At 42.9% G+C, this 22,570-nt stretch overlaps 1 protein-coding gene across 1 annotated transcript in view; it reads left to right on the plus strand.

Annotated features, from left to right (window-relative positions):
• The window catches only part of ITPRID1 (ITPR interacting domain containing 1), a gene marked incomplete at both ends in the record, with an annotated part of 52,136 nt that overhangs the window by 23,335 nt on the left and 6,231 nt on the right, over positions 1 to 22,570 (plus strand). The window contains 4 exon segments of the mRNA XM_081996469.1: positions 2,558 to 3,153; positions 4,563 to 4,617; positions 20,250 to 20,335; positions 20,720 to 22,228. Coding sequence (XP_081852595.1) covers positions 2,558 to 3,153; positions 4,563 to 4,617; positions 20,250 to 20,335; positions 20,720 to 22,228 — 2,246 coding nt within the window.

Raw genomic sequence — 22,570 nt, forward strand, 5'->3', positions numbered from 1 at the left:
CTGAAGTACAGTTTTGATTCAAGAAAAGGCAGTATTGCCAAGACTCGAGTTGAAACAATCTAAAAAAATGAATATGTTTTAATATATGACAAAGCAGACAATGCTGAAATTTCATTTTTACTTTTCCCAAGAAAAACTGAGAAATTTTAGATGTCTTGATCATCCTACTGAAAATTTTGATTTTTTTTCCAAATTCTGCCATTTGCTGTGAAAAATTATTGAAATGGCTCTGGAAATGTTCTGTGTTCCTTCATTCCACTGTGGGCCTACTGACGACTTTCCACATCTTTCATGTAGATAACTATGTCAGCCTATGTAATACCAGATTTAAGGAAGGAGGAACAAAACTGTGAGTTTCCCCTCCCAGATGATAAAACAGTTGATCATAACATTGTTAGAAGCCCTATGAAAGATACAGATTCTATTGAAGATTCATTGATTTTGTTTGCAGCATGGCCATTTGCTGTTTCGGCTGAAGTTTCTAGTGAAAATTAATCCGTGTTTATGTCCTTCAATATCTCATCTGTGCTACAGTTTTAGACTATTCTGCAGCAGGCTGCAGGGCCTGAAGAGACCTTATCAGCCTCTTGTCTATTTGAGGTGCAACCCTTGGGGAGCACGCCTAGAAACTGAAGGGACTGCTTGCCTGGAGAGAAATAGTCCACGAAGCAAGGCTATCCCTGACATAATTTCTTGATGACTTGTGTATTTATTACATTGTGCATGAGTGAGTGAGGAGATTTTTTATGTTGTTCATTTATCATTTCTCTCATTGTTTGATCTGTTCTTTAGGTGTCCCAACGTCTTTGAAATAATTTACAAAAGCTAAACAGTGTGTAAAAACTATTTCAAATTGCAGCATGCTTGGTTCTGGTTCAAATCAAAAGAAGGACCGGACTTCTGTGCCATTGTCACTCAAAGGAGATTAGCACTTGGCATTTTATGGCCTGACGTAGTGGGAGCCAGATGAAATAATGAGGAGAAAATGTGCTTTACATGGAGAGCACGTGGTAGCACAGTGGATGTACAAAATCAAAAATTATTGACACCCCAAATTTATGCAAATAGAAACTATACAACACTGTGTAATGTGTGTGCTGATAGATCAGATAACTCCTTTAAACATCATTGAATGAAACCTTTGACCATGTCTCAAAAGCTGGCAGCAGTGGCCACGTTTTCCTCCAGAGTTAAAAATAAGACAATGTCTGAGGGGGAAAAAAAAAAAGAGTATTCTTGAGATATAGAAACTATTAGGAACTATATGTCATGGTATTGGTCCCCGATGCAAAGGACCAACTCAGATCCACGTTAAATATCTTCTTGTAGTTTAATTGTAAGTGAAGCAGCATTACCAACTGCGGGAGAAGGATGGACTTCACAACTCTATGAGAGTTATATTCTGAAGCCGTTTATTGTCTTGTCTGACTCCAATATATATCATAAATTTCGCTTAGTCACTGCGCACACACTCATGATTGGTTACAGCTTGTTACACACATTATTGCAATTGGCTATATACAAAATATCACGCGCTGTCCACGCGCCCCTCACACAGTCAGGATTCGCTGCTTGCGTTCCTGTTTTCCTCGCTTCTTCTTAGTTGTTTACCACAGCTCCTTCTCCTCAAGGCCGAGCCGTGCAGATATCCAGCTGTTTACCAGCTTCTCAGTGCCACAGCTCCTTCTCCTTAAGGTCGAGCCATGCAGGGTGATCCCATGCAGGCTGCATGCAGTAAGTTTGCCTGCTTTCTAAGAGAAACAGCAGCCAAGAACGTTAGCATTTTGCCATCTACTGTCCTCAGTGAATCTCTCAAGGAAGTCCTGGTGACATACTCATTGCCTCAGGATAGGTACAGACACGATGTGCAAGAAAAAGTGTTGCACTTCTTTGTATGAATAACTTCATAGTGCTGCAGTGATGGAATTCTCCAGGATCCCTTAGAGAAAACATTATTTGCTTCTCTTTAGATGTTATACCATGGAAGAAATTACAGAGGTTAGTGCAATGAAAAAAATCTGGGAACCTTTATGCAACATCAGCTATGGGTTTCTGTGAGATAAGTATTTTGCTTTGTGCTGCAATGAAAACGAGAACATAGCTTCTGTGGTCAATTTTTACTAGTTAATGGCTATATGCATTTTGCAGTTATCCTGGACAGCTGCCAGCTGTAAACATTTGAGATCAGATTTTAATAACTTTATTCACATGGATTTTAATAAGTCCTCAAAAATGGCATCCAAGTCTGGCCCAGACAGACAGAGAATTTCAGGCTGGATTCTGTAACCTTTATTCACACATAGCAGTATCCAGCTGCACTTGACCCAATGAATTCAGCATTGCGTACGGGTTTGTGTTTGTCTCATATGAAAAACTATGCAATGATATCTGTATGTAGCCTGAATGGATCCTCTGGAAGCAAAGGGAAAAATTTAGGTACTTTTGAACGAGGTACTTAGTCTGTGTCTTACTAACAAGTTTGAATAATCATTGTAACAAATCATTTCAGATTTTCTTTTTTAATAATTATGTTTCCTTCCATTCTGCCAAACTTAAGAACGTTTTCGACAGCTGGAAGTTCTTGACCATGTAACCAGTGCGCTCTCGTCTTTGCTGACCGACGTCAACACTCAACAGGCCAAAGCACAGGACGCTGTCAGGAATGAGACTGGTCTCTTGGGTGCAGTGAAGAGCAGACCTGTGGTCACACGAGCAAAGCAGAGAAGAATAGGTCAGCTCCTGAAAAGGGCTTCTCGACAGACAGTGCTGTTGAAACAGGGCTCGCTGGCACTTGGGGAAGCCGACTTGCCTGGCAAGAAACAACAACCCTGTTCTTTTAAAGATATTGCTGAGAGGGGAACAGTCCAGGAGGGCTTTTCTGCATGTGTTACATTGGGCTGTCTGCCCCAGGAGCAAACCCCCAGAGACAAAGGTGTCTCAGCATACCCCACAAGGTCCCAGTGTTCACCGACTCCATCGGGGGAAACCTGGACTTCGTCGCACCCAGTTGCAGAACAGCCCCACCTGTCTCCTGCGTGTGAGGTGCCTGCCAAAGACAGGACAGGAAAGAAGCCACCTTTGCTTGTGCCCCACAGGCTCAAAAAAGTGGCTGACCTAAACTGCAAGCTGCCAGACTCATTTGAAATGGAAGAGGTGAGGTGGGTTTTTGTGTATTGCTTGCTAGCAGTGTATCTCCACTCATATTTATGGCATAGGTTTGGATTATCTTTTTCAGGATGGAAGCTAGAGCAAATTACTTCAAACACCATGTGGCAGCATTATGGGGAAAAACAGTAGGGCTTGCTGTAGTCATTGGGGTTTTGATTATTTTAAATAGACTGTGTTAGGATACTGTCAAAAAAGTTGGCACTGAAGTTACTGAGGTAGGATCCATTCAGCCAGTATGATAGTGTAAGACGCTAGTGTGTTTTATGCAGTGCAAGGTTGTGGGTTTTTTATAGAGGAAGTTGCAGGAACAGTAATACATATGGTAAAGGATATTCTTACAGATCCAGTCATTAACCAGGGATGGTTTTTTTCCCCTATCTTTTTTCCCCTAAGCACATTTTCTGGTGTGCTCTTTCAGAAAGTTGCATCACAAAATTAGCTTTGGTTTTATAGCAGTGTTTAAAATATTTTATCGCTCTGTAAGCTCAGCATCTTAAAACCAGAATAACTCAGAACAGCAGCTTGTTCTCATATCCAGTCTGCAAAGTCCATGATATTCAGTTCTCTGTATGTTTTAGCAACAGTGGGTTGTCGGTGAGGGTTCAACATGAAGTAGCAGAGACCAGGATACCTGCCAGTCCCTTGCTTACATCTAGAGTTGTGCGAGCAGGAGTTTTCCTGGCTGTACTACTGCAGAAAAAGGGCTATCATACAGACTCCACCAGGATGCTGACAGGAATACTCTTCCCTTTCCATCCATCCTTAAGAATGAAGAAAAGGAAGGAGTAAAAAAATTAGGCTGAACTGTAAGAATCAAAAAAAGGAAGAGAAATGGGATGGTTGGCAGCCCCCTGAAAACATATGGAGCATGGGAGGGAGGAAAGAAGGGAAGGGAGGGAGGAAAGAAGGGAAGGAAGGGAGGGAGCAGCGAGCGGCTGGAAAAGTTGAGAGGCTTAAAAAAGATTTCCATTTTTTAAAACATTGGAAAAGGTGAGGTTAAGGTGGTGGCATTCTTCTCAAAGAACAGATATTTATCTTTCCAAGTCCTTCTAAGGGTGTATTTTTCTGTGAAAGGTTTGTTTCAGCCTTCGTGTCGGCACAGCTGACTCAAGAGCCAGAGCATGGACCTGATGATCAGCCTCAGTGGGGAAGAGGGTGTCTTTCGGAGATCTCCAGCACAGCAAATTTATAGTCCCAAAGCAGCCTGTATGTCTTAGTAAAGCATTCAGCTTTAGAGGAGACAACCAAAAAGGAACCATCTGAAAGATTTTATGTTTTCACTTTGAAATGTCCAGATTTTTTTTTTTCCCTCTAACCTCCCTCATAATAAAGCATACACTCATAATCATTATCATCAATAAGAATTTTCCCTCCTCTCTTCATTTTCTTTTCAGATTCAGAGTTTTGAGGATGAAACCCCATGTGGAAATGCTCCTGACACCACTTTAGGTGAGTGTTAAGAAATAAACAATTTGCCAGTTTTGGTTTTAAAACACTATTCCCATGTAGCTGCTTCTAAAGCTTATCCTAACAATACGTTTTCCCTCTCTCCTCCCATCACCTCTGGCATTTGGATGCATTATTCTAGACATGGCAGCCTAGATTGTATGACTTGATAAATCACAGGGCTGTAAAATATACTCCGCTTGTCGGGGAGAAACATGAGATGGGTACCTCATGTGCACAACTTTGAGCATGTGGGCTCCCTGCCTGATGCAGACGTCTCTACTCCTCCAAGCGACACCAAAGCTTTGCTTCCCCGGGGTGAATTATTTGCCAGACTCAGACGACATCTTATCCACCAACTCTCAGATTCAAAGGAGATAAGTTGACTGCGAGACTGGAGATAGTGACTCTGCAGCCACTCTGTACCCAACTTGACCAGGACTGTGCAACCAGGATGTTCTGGTGACAGCATGGCCTCTACCCCCTCATCCGAGTCTCCTATATCACATTGATTATCACCACATGAGCTGACATAGCATTGAATCATGTGTTAGACTCCTCAGATAACTTATTTCCTATGAAAGGATTAAAAGCAAAGCTGTTAGACCAGATGTTATGCTGTCATTTGGGGCAATCTCAGTTTGGATCCTGAGAAGCATTTGCTGGCAGGGGTGGTGGTATTGGAGGAACGGCTGTTCAGCCTCCAGAGCAGGCAACACTTGGCATTGCTCTCTAGTGACCCTTTCCAACCAGTGCTTGGAGCAGGACTGGCAGGTTTGATTTTTTTAATGGGACATAAATTTAATGTGAAAGAACTAAAAAGTAGCAAGTAGCAAGAAGCAGACAGCAAGGGACAAAGGTGAAAGTTTGGTGAGCCTTCATCTTTTGAGGACTACATTATATCAATTTTGGGGAGCCAGCACAAATAATTAAGCAACCCATGTTCATACATAGATATCTAAAAAAAAATTCAGATATCTGCTGGTGCTGGTCGTTCACAGATGCCATTGGCTGGAGTGACAGCTGGATTTGCAGGAGTGAAATCATGTGCCTGTTAAAGGCAGTGACACAAGTCAAAGTGTGCAGGTTTTTTGGTAAATGCTACAGCTGAGTAAAGGTGATGGAGTAAATAATTAATTCCTTAGTTCTGGAGGGGTTATTTTTGTTTTCAAATGATCTGTAAGCATACATTTTTTGTTTTGCTAGGTTGTTTTTTTTAACTGTGTAGATAGATTGCATACCTATGGCACTCAGCTGCTCTTGCCACGTCTTCTGGCAGGGTTGTATGTGTCCAGTCTGTCAACATGTGGCTCCAGTGACTTGGGGTTTGATGTCAGGTGCTTGTTGCTATTCAAACAGTGTGATTTGTCACATGAGTTACATGAGGTTACTTTGATTTTGTTTCCTGATGGATGTCTTGATCTTCATGACCAAAGACGAGCCCCATACCAGTAGTCTTGCTCATAGCAGTATCTATAACAAAGATTAGCAGTTCCCCAGGACTGATGCAGTGAAAAACACCATTTGGACAAACATTCAGTGAGAAATGGTAAAAAGAGAATGTGGACAAAACCCAGTGGGGAAAAAAATTCTGAATGTAATAGCATACCCACAACTGGGTTTTTTTGTTCTTTGTTCACCTCTAAAAAATTATTTTAATCATTATTTAATGATGAAGGGCAATAGTTAAAGGATTTAGCAAATGTATAGTTATATCAATCGCAATGTAAGGGAAAAAAGCCCTGTGCCCTGGGTACCCTTTTAAGACATGGGAATAAGCACATATTTAGTAGTAACTCTGTGACAGAAAATGCAGAAAGTAGTTAATTGTTTTTAATTTTGGTAAGACTGTTACCCAGTTAAGTGATCAATAAAAATCATACAAGTAAACTGCATTTATGTAAGATTTATGCCTTTGCAGTCCACAATAGTATTTTAGAGTTTTGTTTAAACACTGTGTTCCACCCCCCACTCCCCCCTCTTTTTCTCTGTTGTTTTAGTGTCACTGATGCTTGGCCTAAACTTAGGGTGGATATTTCCAGCTTTTTTTTTTTACAGGCTTTTTTCATATTCTTTTTCCCACCGCTCTTGAATGGCGTACCCCTCCATACCCATGGGAGTTTCATTGCAACTTCAAACTTGCTGGCATCATGGAAACAGTCTAAAAATTGCCAGTTATGAATTAATATTGTGCATAGTGAATAATACCTAGCTCTTAAGAAGGTTGCTACCAAATTCAGCAGAATGTGACTCAGACCTATAAGCAGGGGTCCTGAAAGCAGGAGTGAGTGGGGAATAGAGTCCATCAGGAGCCTACTCAAGGAAAACTTCAGCTCCAAGGAGAACACGCCTGAATTTAGATTTGCCATCCAAATTCCTTGGGGCACAGCTGACTATTTTTCAGGGCTCATGCAGTGCCTGATACCATAAGGGCCCCGTCTCATGTGGTTGCAGGCTCTGTTGGAAAGGGTGTGAGTGATGATGAAGATGTGAGCGCCTGACATGACCCTGATGAAATGGGAGCTCACCTGAGCAGGGAAGTACGAGGTGCCTGCTATGAGAAGAAATAGATAGGAACAGACTGCTTTGCCTAGATGGAGCATATTAGAGATGGGTGACTTATGGAAGTACTTGTCCCAGTGGTATTGTCCCTTGGCTCCATAGCCTGGCCTCAATTTTAGTCCAATTGCTTAATTTTCTACACTCCCCATGAAAGCCAATTCCCTGGCTGCTGTGTGTCTTCTTTATATTTCTCTGTAATGTAGATTCTGGCTGTTTAACTGCAGTAGGCTTTATGATAAGGCTTTTTTTCCCTCTCTCTTGGCAGAATGCTGAGACTTAATTTTAAAAGACACTCAAACCCCCCTAACATCCCTGAATGACTTACAGGGAAAGCAGAGTGTTTTCTAGCTCTGTTTTAAAAAATATTACAATCTTTTTTATTAGGCAATTTTATCATTGTTATAAATAAGTAATTGTACTGGGGAGAAGGGATAATCCTTATTTAATTAAATTCATCTATACTCCCAGGTTGGCAGCAACCAGACATATGTGAGACTAATACCCACAGCCTGCCTGTATGCATGTGCAATTAAAAATTCACTCTACAGTAGCACTGGCAGTTTAGTGTTGCTTTTGGCATTTACAAATTCTTTTATTTTGTGACTTTTTTTTACCATACACATATGCTGGAGCAGATGTTGCTTATTTGTTGTTTATTCAAATCTGTAGGCTCTGGCAGCTAACTCCATTGTTCTGTAATGAAGCTTTATTCACTGTCCTGTATTAGGACCCAGCAAATGCATGACAGGCAGAGTTAGCTCTCAGCAGGAACTACAGTTATTGTCCTTACTTATTGGCTGTTTATATTCTAAAGCTCACAGTTGAGAAAGCTGGCTGGGCAGGGTAAGGGGCTGGGGATGCTGTGTGCGGAGGAAAATTACTTGACTCCACTCACTGTGTCTTTGCCCTGATGAGGTGCAGGCTTGCATGTAAACTCATCTGTTGCAGGGATTTCATATTCAGCACTTGAAAAATAGAGCTGTTCTCTCCCTCCACCCCCTCTTCCGCCTTGTTCTTCCCCCCGCCCCCAGCTGCTCCTTCCTTTTTCAATTAGCCTTTGTAAAGCACCGGGTTTAACTAAAGGATGTTTCAATGTTGCTCACCCCCGTTAACTCAGCACGTGCCTGAAAATTCATTAGCAGCAACATCTATTAGGGAGGCATCGGAAGCCAGTGTGATTTCGGTGCATGTTGTGGTCGCCTGCTCCCCCTTGCTCCTTTATTTACTTCCCTCTCCCTCTGTGGTGTGGCCACACACCCGAAAGGCAGGAATTCCTCCACGGTGCTGACCCAAGCGGACACGCGGCTCCCGGGCGCTTGAGTGCCAACAGAAAGGCATTAGCCTGCTGGAAAAGCCCTTGGTAGTCCACAAGGCAATCAATCAGGGAAGTAACCACCTCCATCTGGCTCACTGTGACATGGTAGCTCACTACCAAAGCACTTGTGATTCATCTTGTCCCAATGAGTGGTGCCAGGGATCACATACACCCAGTTTTTGCGGCAGCTGGGAACGTCCCAGCTTCCCCACACACTGAGCTAACACATTAGCTCCTGTGACTTATCAAGTAGCAATTCTTTCAATTATCACACCTTCACTCCTCCTACTCACCAACTCCTCTGATGGTTTGGCACCATGGGAATATTCACAGAACGCAATTGGTATTTCTTTTAATTGACTGAGTGCCAAGAACGTGAATCTTGTTTATTATCCATTATCCTTTGTAATGTCTGCTGCAATTGAAGGAGCAATGCCTTCAAAAGGGCGAGAAGAAAAGGCACATATATTTCCTATGCTTCAAAGAGTATGGCATTTTCCATGTACCTTTCTCTAGTTTCAGTATTAAGTGAACAGCTATTTCATTTTTCTTATTTGCTGTAGTGCCTACATAACACTGTTCTTCTTCACGTATGACACAGTGACTTCTAGTTTTAAATACAGATTAAAGGAAAGGGAAAGGCAAAGAGGTGGCCAAAGTGAAAACTTGCTAAAGCTGCAATCAAAACCAGGAGCTGAACTTAAAAATGTCCTACAACTCTGACATTTATGTTAAACTTTGGCATTGGTTAATGATCACATACAGTCTCCAAATATGAGTTCTCCCTTCATAAAACATGACGAATAACAGATCCATAATAGATAGATCCCTTTTTACGACAGTTTTATCTTCTGCAGGTGACCTGCCATAAAGGAGATATCTGCTGCCTTTAGCCACTTTGGGTTGCCTCCATTTGTTTTATGATGCCTTGGCCCATATTTTTCCCATCTTCTGCACATGAACCATGTAAAGACCTTCTTATTCTTTCCCATTTCTTACATAAGTGACCTGTAAGTGTGAATAAGAGGAAGCTGTATCATTTTAATGCGTTTTGTAGCCTGAAGAAATTTCAAGGGAAAGTCCTGTGGTCCCAGAAAGAAGCAGAGACTGAGAGAAAAGAACAAAGTGAAAAGCAAAGTTGTGAAATGATGAGTCTTCAAATCTTCCTGCATTTTTGCCCTGTCCAGAAACATCCTGAGTTGTCTGATTCCCTCAGAGAAGTCCTCCTAGAAAGACAATTGACTTCTGCAGCTCTCGAGACACAGCTGCTTCGATTTGCCACAGTCCTTGATGTATCTCATGCACGTGCATATGTCTAAGTTCAGCAATGGACATAACGATGGAGACCCAGGAGGTGGTGACGCCATGTTCACCAGCACAGAAACTGGATGGGCAGCAAAGAGAGGAAGTCTGGCAGAATTTTGAAATGGCTTCTGAGAAGTCACGTGCCCTGTCAGTGGTGTCAGGACACCCTGCCCACAGTCCTCAGGTCTAAGCAGCCGTCTCAGGAGCTTTGGGGGGTTGTATGATTTTCAGTGAATACATTCCTAAAAGTCATTGCACATTTATAACATTTTGTTGCATGTATGTGTCATATTTTAGGATCTATTGCAGCAGGCTGATTCATCCTAGTGGGAAAGGATATGCACACACTGCATACTTAAGGCAGATGGCCCAGTGCAAGTTATAAAACCTGCTGTTTAAATCTTAAGGGGGAAAAGAATCATTAAATTGCTTAGGAGGACAACCAAATACTTTGACAAGGAAATACTTAAGCGACATTGGTTTAGATTAACAGTGATAGCTTTTTAAACAAGAAAACTTCTGAAATGAAATCCAGTTGCGCTAAAGTTGTGTTGAGATCTTGAAAGGTCATTTCTATTATTTCATCCTCTGCCTTTTCTTCCCACACCCTCAACAGAGCATAGGAGGATCAGAGCCTTGCCTGTGCAGTCAAGGACCTCCATGGTGCTTGACTGCTCAGTTGACAGCCTGACCCTTTGAACCTTGCTGCAAAATTCAAAATCCCAACCCCACATCCAGCTCAGGCTTTGAGTCAGCTTTGGGAGAACGTACATAGTTTTTCTGATGGCACCATGTTGCTTTGCCATCACTGCTATGAGAATGTTGATTCCCCTCATTGTCAGTGATACCTGTGAGAAAGAGACCTTTGGTGTTATCTGGGGTGTATTTTTATGCTCTAGAGAACTCTGATTTCTTTACAGATGAGAAACATGATTCCTATTCCATAGATCTTCTACATACTTGTCAACTACTGGCTGATACTTAGCATTTCTCCTTGGGAAAATATCACTGACAAGGAGAGGTAAGCTTACTAAGCCTGACGCTCTTAGACCCCCTAAACACAGTTTAATGGCTATTACCATGGAAATAGAGCTATTAAAATTGACTGTTGATCTCTACAAAGTAACACCCAAAAGCCAGATACTTCTTGTGGCCTCCCAATTGCTTTGGGCACTGCTGAGCAGGCAGAAGTTACAGGACCTAGCAAAAACATAGGGAATTTTCCCTCATTTTTCTCAAAGGTCTCTGTAAGGATTGCTGGAAGCCATCCTCCCTTTTGTGAGGTGCTCTCAGTTGCAGAAAGCCCTATGAGGCTCCCTGTGATCGCTTATTTTTTATTCATTATCTCTGTGCAGCTGCTACTGGGAGAAGTTGTGATCTAACGTGATCTACAGTGTAGGCTGATGACATTCAGCTCTACCTCTCATTTTCATCAGAAGCAGACACAACCATCACCCGTCTCTCCCGACATTTGGCAGCAGCACGAATCTGAATTAATGACAGTTGGCTGAAGCTCAGTTGAAATAAGATGGAAGTGATACTGACTCTCAAGGAAAAGTGGGAGGAGGACCTGGCAAAGTTTGAAGCTGTTTCATCAGCTGAGGGAAGATAAAAGACCATTGTCGAAGTGACTGCAATTTCAGGTTTTGACTAGATTCATCACTACTCCTAACCTCTCAGTCTGCAGAAACATAATTTATTACAGAGAACTGCCTACAGTGTTCTCTCTTTTCCTGTCAAATTCAGCTCTTAGATTACTCATTTATACTTTTATCATTTCTAGGGCAGTGTGTTCTTGTGTAGGACAGGCAGGAGATGATGGGAAGCCCTGACTCGTGGGGAAGGCAGCCGCCTTGTTTCCGAGCATGGCAGTTTGCAGGGGTGCATCCGTCGCTCTCAGCGACAGCATAGCAGATTCACAACGTTGGTCAGTATTACCAAACCTGACATGACCTTTGTCCCCAGCTGCTTTAAATACTTTCTGCAGCTCCAGCCAACCTATTAAAGGGAGTTTCCAGAGTCGTGGACCAGATTGTCCTGGGGATGTTCTTGAAAGGGGCAAAGGTGAAGACTTCTGGATGGTGAACCCCTGTTACCAAAGCCCACAGATCTCAGTTCTGACCCTCTCCAGAGAGGCACAGAGTGGTTCACTAGTGCAGGAAATTACATCCTTTTCAGTGATATACAAGGTAGAGAACATGTTTCTTCCCTTGCCCATAGTCATCCCTGATTTGGGTAGGGAGGAGGGGAAATTAACATACAAAAAAAAATTTTCATTTTTCCTTAGTGAGTAGCTTAACAGAATATTATCAGCTAATTCAGTTCTCCGAAGCTTCCTTCTACACACCAGCTCAGGACAACCTGTAATGCGAGCGAAGGAGAGAGCCAACCCACCCACCCACCCGCCCCAGGCATTTCACAAAGGAGTATATTTATACCTGCTGTCGCGGCGCTGACTGTAGCGCGCAGCAGATGTACCGGAGCTAGTTTTAAATCAGTAAATATGTGCACCGGCTTTAAAGCATGCTAGCATCTAGCACAGGCCTAGCCGCAGCGCCGGGGAGCTGACAGGGCACCCTCTCGCCCCGCTTTTCAGGCAGGTTTTGCAACCTGGGAAGCGCTGCGGCCTGCTGTGCTCTGCCTGCCGGCTGTGCTGTGCCACAGCACGCTAGACATAACCATACCATGTGCTGAATCTTACGCCAAAAGCTTGGCTGGAACCTGGTGCAAAACTGCTTTTTTTCCTCGGGTGTTTCGGAGGAGGACGGAAGCCACACGCTCTGATGACAGACGTAGGTTTGCTACCTGGCTACTTCTGCCAGGCTCTGGGCCGATGCGGTTTGCGCCTTTAATGCTCCCTGACCCGGTTCCCTCCAGTGCTTATGGCTGATACCTGGAGAGCATCTCGGCCAGTGTCCTCCCAGGGGGACGGGGGCATCCAGAGCTCCGCGGGGAACCGGGCCCTGGGTAAGGAGCGGGAGGCTGCGCAGGAGGGGGCGAAGCACGGTGCGTGCCCCCCCCGCGCCCCTGGAGCTATGCTCGGGCCTCCCGCCGCCGCCGGCTGAGACAGCCAGACCCCGTAGATAACCGTGTAGAGAACGGCAAGGCTGAGCACGGAGACAAAGCACGTGCCACACGACATGCATGCCTGCCGCCTTCCACCTCCCCGGCCCCGTCTCACCTCCTTGGGGCGCAGCGTACGTGCGCCCATGTCCCACTGAGGTCGCTGTGGCCGTGGGGGCTGCGGGGCTTTCCTCCCCCCTTCACAATGAGTCTGGCTTCACCCCCACGAAAAGAAAAGCACACCTGAAGTCCTCCCTATGCCAGTGGTACCCAGAGTAATGGGCAGAGGAACATTGCAGACTGGGTGACAGCTGGGGTAACTGGCTTTTGACAAGCAGAAGGAAACACCTCAGAAGAGCCAGGTTTTGTTCACCTTGTAAGCACTTCTGAGCATAGACATCTCTGCTCCGTTCATACAGCACCTACCAGCATGGTGGGGCACAATTAATAACAGAAACTGCTTTATGTAGAGCTTTTTTTTGTTAATATATTCTCACCCAGTCACGCTGTGTTAGACGGTTGGCATGAAGTTCCCCTTCAATTCGAAGGGAGCAAGGGATAGACAAATTTCTTAGCTACACTTGTTTGGGAAACAGGTGCTTTTGCTGCATCTGGTGCATTTTGGGGTGTATTATTTTCTTTCAAGTAATATGACTATTTCAATGAGACAGTTTATCTAATTTCTGCTATAATGTCATTGAAAACTAAAATTTGCAGAGGGACTTCGCTAAAAGCTCTAGTTTGTGCTGGCCTTTGGAAACACACTTTGTGGTTTATGTGCTGCTGCCATCTGGTGATTATTCTTCTGAAATGCAGCACAAAACTGATGCTGTAGAATTGTTCGTGTTGGAAGGGACCTTTAAAGGTCACCTGGTCCAACCCCCCTGCAATGAGCAGGGACATCTTCCACTAGATCAGGTTGCTCAGAGCCCCGTCCAACCTGACCTTGGATGTTACCAGAGATGGGGCATCTACCACCTCTCTGGGCAACCTGTGCCAGTGTTTCACCACCCTCATTGTAAAAGTACAGAAAGGGGTCAGTGCTGCTCCAGTGACAAACAGTTCTGGACTGATCTCTCTTACGGGCAAGCTGTAGAACTGTGTATAGCATTTGGCTAGAAAATAAATATAAACTAGATCTTTCTCACCTCAGTTTGCTTGTTCATCACCATTTCTGCAACGTGGAAAGTGAATCAGTGTTACAGAGGCTGTGCAGGAATATTAAAAGAAAGACTAAGAGTAGACTTCTTGGGGATTTCAGTGGCACTAAATGAAACCTTTGTGTTCATACTCAACATTGAGTCATCAGTACAGTTGCCTATGGGGGAGCTACTTCTTAGACTAAGGAAAGAGAGCACAGAATACTGGGAATGAAGCAGATTTTATGGAATGGTACCATAAGATCAAGTTTTGCCACATACATAGGAACTGATATGAATAAAAACGTTTCTTTTCCTGAAATGATGAAAGTTATACAAAATATGTTCTTCTGGTGCACCAAGGTTGAGTGAGCTTCAGAAAGTCCACTGTTCTGGATAACATCACTAAACAAAAAGGTTCTTTGTGGCTTATGCAGAATACATACTTTCAGGTGAGTTTACTAACTCTTAATGGCTATATAGTAGAGGGTGATACTTAAAATTGATGGTGCCTATCCTCCCTGACTAGCAGGAGAGGGGAGTAAGCTGCAGCAGTTCTCCCATCACAGGACTGGACCATCTGTAACTGCCATGCAGCTGATGTATTCCCCCAGCACATAGCCAGCTCGTCCTGCAACATCATTTTGTGCGACGCCATAGGCAAGGCACTGTTGTTAGGGATAACACACGGATCTACCAATTTGCAGAGCAAGTAGTGTGAAATACCTAAATGGGAAGGATCTAGTAACTACTCAAAATGAACCTATTTCTATTTTGAAAGTAAAATCTGAAAATTTTTGAATTTTGTCATGTAGGGCAGAAATTTTTGATTTTTTTGCCTTGTGTGTTGCAAGGTTTTGGAGAACTTCACATCTTCTACATGCTGCCACTAGAGCCATAGTGCTGAGCAGCTTTGGTGGACGAAGCACTTTTGAGTATTTGATGCCTGTTTTTGAGAAACAAAACATAAACATCCAGAATGTAATAAAATACCTATTCTGTTCCTGCACTTCTGTGGTCATGGTGTCACCTTCATTGACCCCACCTCTTAGTGTGATAAACTGCTGTTGAATTCAACTATTGTTGAACGAATGTGCTGCTAAAGGCCCAATCAGTGAGATATTTGTGTGCCCATTTAACTCTGGGTATGAGAATATTAAGCATAGACTTAAGCCTGAATCTAGTTTCTCTGCCTGAATTTAGCCTGAGTGTTTAAGCTGTAATGAAGTTAATACCTTGAGAATTTTGTGTGAGAGACTGCAAAATATCTTTGCTTATACAGTGAAGTGGAAAAGTCTTATTCTAAGTCCTTTAGGTTTCTTTTACAAAACATCTGACTTCTGTGCATTATTTAGTCCCATGTATGGTAGCAGATATTTTCAGAAATATGTATCCATATCAATGTCCATCAATGTTTAAATAGCTACAAAAATATTTAAAATTTGAACAGTATTGCTAGGTTGCAATTGGCCATTCTGTTTTTTCCTATGTTGGGATGAACAGTCCAGATTTTAATCTGTGAATTTAAAATTTAGATTGGCACAAATGTTCTTGCATTTGAAGTTTTTGTGCCTATGCTTTCCCACATACTCAAATGATGTAGAAAAACAAATATTGAAGTACATTCATCAATGTAAATGTGATTCAAAAGGCATGCAAAAAATGTGCTATTATTTATAAGCAGTACAGTAGCTCTCATGGCATCTTTTGCAGTTTGCAAGTATTCTCCAGGCTGGAAACTAGAAAGAGGTTGTGTTATTTGCAGCCAAGTCCACAGAAAACCAGCTGCAGAGTCTTCAGAGGAACGCAGAATTGTACTCCAGCACTTATTTTTTTACTAATTAGGGGATATTCTTTCATTAATGGTGAACCTTGGAGCCTGGTAGTTTCAGAAAGTTCCTGTACTGACAGTTGCTGAAAATGGAAGCCACTGTATCAGCATGCAAATAAGGGGAGAGAAAAAGTCTCTTAATGAAATTGGATTGATCACGTAAAGGGCTAGAAAGCTGTGGGACCCGTGGGATTTGGAAGGCATGTACTTTCTTATATATGATACAAAAGTAAGCAGGAACCTGATTAGTAAGTTCCTCTAACCTATTTTTGTTTAAAATTCAAGCAGAACAGAAATGGGATGCAGGAGCGAAACTCTCCCACTTCAGTTAGCACAGAAAGGCGAAGAGCCAAGGTTTTCCTCACCAAGGCTTTCAGGGGCGATTCTTAGGTTTCCTCCTTCCGGCATAGCCAGATGTATTCTCTGCACAGGGCCAAGAGTTGTAATTTTTACTTCATAGCTGAATACTGGTCTGCGTCCTTACTTCCTCTCCAAACATACTTTATCTTTCCTTGGTGTGATGCTCCGCATGCATTTGCAGAATCTCTACAGGTCTGGGTGTCTCCACACGCTAGGAGAACTCAGTAGAGCTACATGAATAATGGATATTTTGGTTTAGCAGCTGAATCAAATGATCAGGGGAAAATGCAGTGTGGGTAGACTAGAAAGTAAAACATGTTTTGCTTAATGTTCAGGTGATTTAACCCATTTTTTTTGGCACCTTTCTTCTTCAAATTAAAAAATGTGGTTGCTTTCAGAAAAGGAAAAAAACACATTTGAAAGAAAAAGGTGGGAGCATTTTAAAAATGTCAGATTAAACTATGTAAATTTTGGCCAATTTGTATCCCTCCTAAAGAAAATCTTCCAGTTGCTAAAAGACTTTCGTTCATTTAAACATGAGGAATTGCTGCTGTGAAGAAGTGATGTCCCTAAGGTGACCTTGGCCACTGTTGAAAGGGCTTTAGATGCTAGTCCATTCTGAGAAAAACCACCATCAGCATCCAGCCTGGACATTTTCAGAAACCTGGTAGATCAAGGAATTTGTCCTAGGAGACTTAGCAAAGACCTGCTCTGGACTCCTGCAAAGAGTCAGTCTCCTAATAGAAACTCGGGCTATGGTATCCTCGATGGGTGTTAGAGCCTGCCAAGAAAGTCTGCACCTTTACTATTGGCAAGCTATTAACATGATTGAAAATTTCGCAAAGAGGGAAACTCTATTCCTTCTCAGGACAGCATCAGGCATGGTCTGATTTGTAGTCTCACTTAATTCCTCTTTGGGACACTAAGAGGAAATGAAGCGATAGGTTGGCCCACTCCTCACCCAAAGCACAGTTTCCCGGTATGCAAAGGCTGCCCTCCATTATGCAAACATTACTTGGCTCTGGTATACAGACATGAAACCAAACTATATTTATATAGGTTGAAACTGAGCTGCCTCAAATTAAAAAGGCTATCATTTGGTTTCGGCACAGCCCCAGCCTGCAGCGTGATCTGCTTTCTCAACGCAGCCCTGCTCCGCGTTTCTCCTGGGAGTGTGTTGTTCATCTTGAAGTCCTTGTGGGAGCATCTTGACAATCTCTTCATAGCTTTTTTACCTCACCTTGAATTGGAGGCCCATGTTCATTTTTATCAAGTCCTTTCTTAAATTCAGGCTTCCGCTGAAATTGAGGGAATTTTGACTGGCTTTGAATAAAGGGTTACAGAGTCAGGAAAAATTCTCATCTTTTAAAAACTCCTTATCTTCACCTGCCTACCTTCATCAGGGCCTGGCACACTGGGTGGGATCTGGCAAGTCAGTGTGGGTTGTAATGATTAAATTAGGCATCTGAATGTATTTGGAAAAGAACTGCAGCTCAGACCCTCAGAGACATGCTTATGTGCTGGCAATACGGGGAATTTAAGCCTTTACGGGTATTAGTTCATTCCGCATCTAATATGTAGGTAGGTGCAAATTAGATGCCTAACTCAGATGAAGGTGATTACTTGGTCTGAGGACAGGAAATCACAGTAACAAGCACAGGTGAACTGTGCTTAACATGATTCTTCTTCTACTATACTTTCCTTCTGTAAGTTTCTACTTCGCTAGCCATAAAAGTTATAGAAACTGGATTTATGCCTTTTATGGTCATTAGGTCCTATGACATTACCATTTTAAAAACATACACAGGCAGCCTTTCAGATTGCTTTGAGCCTTTATTTATGTACACACCTTGCATGCTTAATCAATGAGAGCCGTGACAAGCAGAGCACGTATCACACCTCCTCACGGGGCAAGTCCAGGAGACATGTGGAGGTCTTTCTGTAGCCTAACCGTAGTGATATTAACCTGGTCTGCAGACATGTCATCCAGTCTTTAATGTCTCACCTTGTGCCTAAAGGTCAGCCTGGAGCCCACTGCCACATGTTTTGGGTAGTTCCCTAGCTAGTGCATGAATGTAAATGTGGGTGGGAAGGCTGCGTGGTTGCAATACACAAACACTACTGGCTGTTGTTGGAACAGATGCGTCGCATTTATCATAATAAATGGGTCAAACCTGGCTACAGCCACCTGGTTTTGGTGGTCAGAAGATGAATTCTAACTGCACTTGCTCTTCCATTAAAAGTTACAGGGTTTTTCCCTACACATAATTTCTAGTAACGTGCCAGCTACTTTGGTACCCTGCACGTCTCAGGAGAAAAACAGGCACCTTAAAACACCAGGTAAGCAGAAAATGTCATCTTCTAGCTCTGCAAATTTTAAAGCCTGAAGGTCAGTTGTTATGATTGTAGGATACAATTGAGTATCTGAGACTCAAATAATTTGAGTCTCAGATTGGTTCGGACTACAGCACCTGAAACATTTCAGCTTTTCAAAATTTTTTCCTAAGCCTGCCTTTCTTCATTTTTATGTATGGAAAACTATAGGCCAGACTGACACAGTGGAAGCAACAGCTGGCAAAGATGCAAAGGGTAATTGAAACAGCTTTAAAAAAAGTTTAGAGAATCTGTAGAACAGTCTCCCTGGGGGAGAAACTGAACCATGATGTCGTTTGTGGGAAACTGCAAGGATGAGTATTGAGACCACCCACAAAACAGGTGATTTTCAGCAACATCACTGCAGGTTTTGTAATGTGTGAGATGGGAACCACATATTTCTCATCCGAAACAGGAAAGTGACTGACTGGCTGATGTGCTGCTGATGATATCAGGACTGATAATGCAAGTAATTAATTTTAAAACTATAACATGATATCTGTTTTTTATTTTACAGTTGCTGCCTACAAATAGATGGTGTGATTTTCATTAATTGAAGCCTAAGATACATTTAATAAAGCCCATAGTCTGTTAATGTGTGAAAACATAATTTGTAGATGTTTTTGCATTTTCCGGTTCACACAAATGAGAATTAATAACTCAGGTCTCAGAACTGCTAGGTGAATTGTCATATTTTCATGGGTATAACCAGAAGATGAAAAGCCCTAGGATTCAATAGCGGTTATGTACACAAGGAGCAAGAAAGGAAGCATATCCACAGTGTCTCAGTCTCCACCCCTTCCCCAGCAGGCTCCCTCAGCCTGTTCCCCCAGCTCTACCTCTGGTTTTGTGCCAGCTATCTGAGAATGAGGGCATTATCTAAGGGTGAAAGTTATCTGAAAGTGCAAGTTATCCAGGGGATGAGAGGTATCGGGATGTACAGGATAACTGAGGGTTTGCTTTCAAGCATCTGTACTTTTAAAGAGGGTTGGCTGTTATCCATGAAATCAGATAGTTAATGTTGTATAATTTATTTGATTGCCAAAGTCGGGGTAAGAATTGGTTTAGCCAGATGTGGTGGCTGCTAGATTAGAAATCTTCTCTGGAGTAAATCTAGAATATCTTCCTCTTGCTTTTATGTCTTGCCATGCAACCCTGCATCTTCTCTGCTTGTTACTGTGATTTCCTGTCCTCAGACCAAAAAAACAACGAAGACCATACACAGTGCCTCAAAGTAGAGATAAACTGGTCTAGGGAGAGGCTAGGGCAGCTCCCTTTCCCCGTAGGAGTCACCTAGTTGAAGTCATTGAAACTATGTGGGTATGAAGGAGACTTGGTCTGAGCCAGTTCTAACAATCAAAAGTCACCATTTTTAACAAAGGAGATCAAGTGGTTGGCTGCTTTATAGGTTATTTGCATATGTATGTTGTGTGACTATATCAAAATCTGAAATCTGCAGTTGATGATTACACTGGTGAATATACCAAGGCTTAGTAACTTCAGCCGTAGCTATTCTGAGAACATTTTGTTATTTTTTCTAGTTGTAGCAATATTGCAGATTTCTGGCCAGGACCAAGAATATTTCTAGAAAAGTACACTTAAAGTGTCCCTGCTTAGCTCTATGTTAATTTTAGCTGGGTACTGCTTACTGTCTTTCTAATTTTTCTTATTCTTTTGTTTTCCCCAGCAGAGGTGATGGTGACAAGAACAAGCAGCTGCCAGTCAGACAGCAGTGGGTTCATGGAGGAGCTGCCAGAACCTGTAGTTTTGCAAGTAAGAAATAAGCAATAGTCATCAGTAGGTCCATGAAAACTCTGTAACGCTGGCACAAATAACATTAAAAAAATCATAGAGTTGTGAAAGCTTAATGAAAACAAATTCACCCTCCTAGAAAACCTCAGAAGGCAGGAAGCTTTCTCAGAACTTTGTGTAACTTTTCCACCACACTAATGCAAGATTTGTGCAAGGTTACAGGCATTAGAGAAGAAATATTACGAGAATCTTTGATTTGCTGGTTCACTGGGTATTTAAAGATGTATTTAAAGATGTATTTAAAGATGTTCTGGGTGTGCCCAGTGTAAAATAGTGGTGGGCAAACCAATGTGATAGAACAAATACAGTATTTCAATTCCTCTTTTTTTTTTTTTTTTCCTTCAGAATGCATCTTTGTCAGGAAAGATTAATTTTATTTCTGATATCCACAATCAAGAAACAGTTCTGTCAGATATGACAGTTTCTCCTGCGTTGAATCAAGATTTTCGACAAAAGCCAGATGACCGTGTTGCTAAGGCCTTGATCACAGCTTGTGAGAGCATTTTGACAGTACCTAGATCAACGAAAGCATGCAGTGACCAGGGAGAAGAGACTCATCTGCTGCTGACTGCAGAAAACGGCAGGTATCAGGCCTGTAATGCTGAGACACAGGCTTTTGTACAAGAAATGTTATGTGACACGGACAAAAAAGAGGAAAAAACTGGAAGAAAGCAACTGGAAAAAGAGGAGTACATAAAAGAGCATAGTCTTTTTTTTCAGGGTGATACTCAGGATGAAGGAGATCTTAGCTCCTCAAAATTTGATCGTCATTTATGTTTTAGTAAAGAACACAAAAAGGTGAATGTAACCTTCATTGAACTGAGTGATATAAACCCTGTAGTCATCAGTGAGAGCAAAATCAGAGGCGAAGATGAAGGTGAGTGGTGCCTGACTGAAAAGGACATTGCAGTTACATGTCATGAATGTAGTCATCGAGGTCACACGGGACATGTTAAAGGACCATCATGGGGAGTGGAAGTGGTCAGCAAAGATAGTCCTCTGCTTGGAGTGAATGAGGTGAAAAATGGGCAGAAGCTCTGCAAAATGGATGGTGATTCAAAAAATACAAGATGTCTTCCCAAAGCAGGGCTCCTAGAAACTCCGCAAGAGGGCTCAGGAGTGCCAAGTGGGATCAGTGCCACTTCAAGATGTTCTCTGCAAGTATCTCGGAGGCATCCCTCCTGCCTAGCGGAAGGACCTGGATTAAGTTCATCTGAAGGTCAAGAGATGAGTAGTGTAGGGGAGACGTTAGGTGCCAACAAATCAGAACAGGGAGACACTGTCCAAAACGGTGAAATAGCTTCTGCTCCTCTGAAATCTGTTACTGTCCAGATGTCTTCAGGGTTGGAGTTTACTTCAAGGGTGAAGTGCACAGGGCAAAATGCTCCTGTCAGTGAGAGCCTTGCTAGGGAAGATCTTGTGAACTTCTCCGACCTGTTAGCACACCACTCTGAGAGTAGTTGTCTCATATGGTCAGGCCCTGGGGCTTTGAAGGATGCTGTAAAGCAGACCACCGAAGCCTCCAGCCAAACTGATACCCATGCCAGGAACACCAGGTGGCCACCGCTTCTTCATCCACTCCATAGTCACCTGACAAAATCAGCCTCTCTTGATACCATACTTTGTGGCAAATACAGGTCACACTACTGGGGTGAAACTGCTGGTGCTGGGGGTGCACAGGGCAGTCCCTGCTGTCACTGCTGCTGCTGCCATGGCTGCTGCCCATGGACCTTCCCCGTGAGCATCTCTCCCCATTGTGCTGTGGGCTGCTGCTCAAACCATGCCTCCACTGAGCTGCAACTCTTGAAAATGCTGATGCTCCTGCAGGACACCACAATGCGTAATCTTGCTCCGGTGAGTAGGTTTCTTCGTGTACGTGAACAGCTGACACACAAGCTAAATGCACGTGCTGCTGCCTTCTCCTTTTCTGTCCTGCTGTGCTTGCTTCTTCAGTGAGATATATCTTGGGAATGTAACTGAGAAAGTGGATGGGGAAAGAAGCATTCTCTTCTGGACAAAAATGGCAAGCATATCTGTGTACCTCCAGTTTTGCTGGGCTGCTTCTTTTAGTAGCTTAGGTACATCAGTTCAGTCTTAAAATGGTTACTGCGAACTGGGTGATAAAGTTTACAGGTCAAATGAAGAGCTGAGAGATGAGAAAGAGTTTCAGTGAATCCCTGTGAGTCAGCTGAGTGA

The sequence above is a fragment of the Phaethon aethereus genome, assembly GCF_964289735.1.
Source record: "Phaethon aethereus genome assembly, chromosome: 2".
Taxonomy (NCBI): domain Eukaryota; kingdom Metazoa; phylum Chordata; class Aves; order Phaethontiformes; family Phaethontidae; genus Phaethon; species Phaethon aethereus.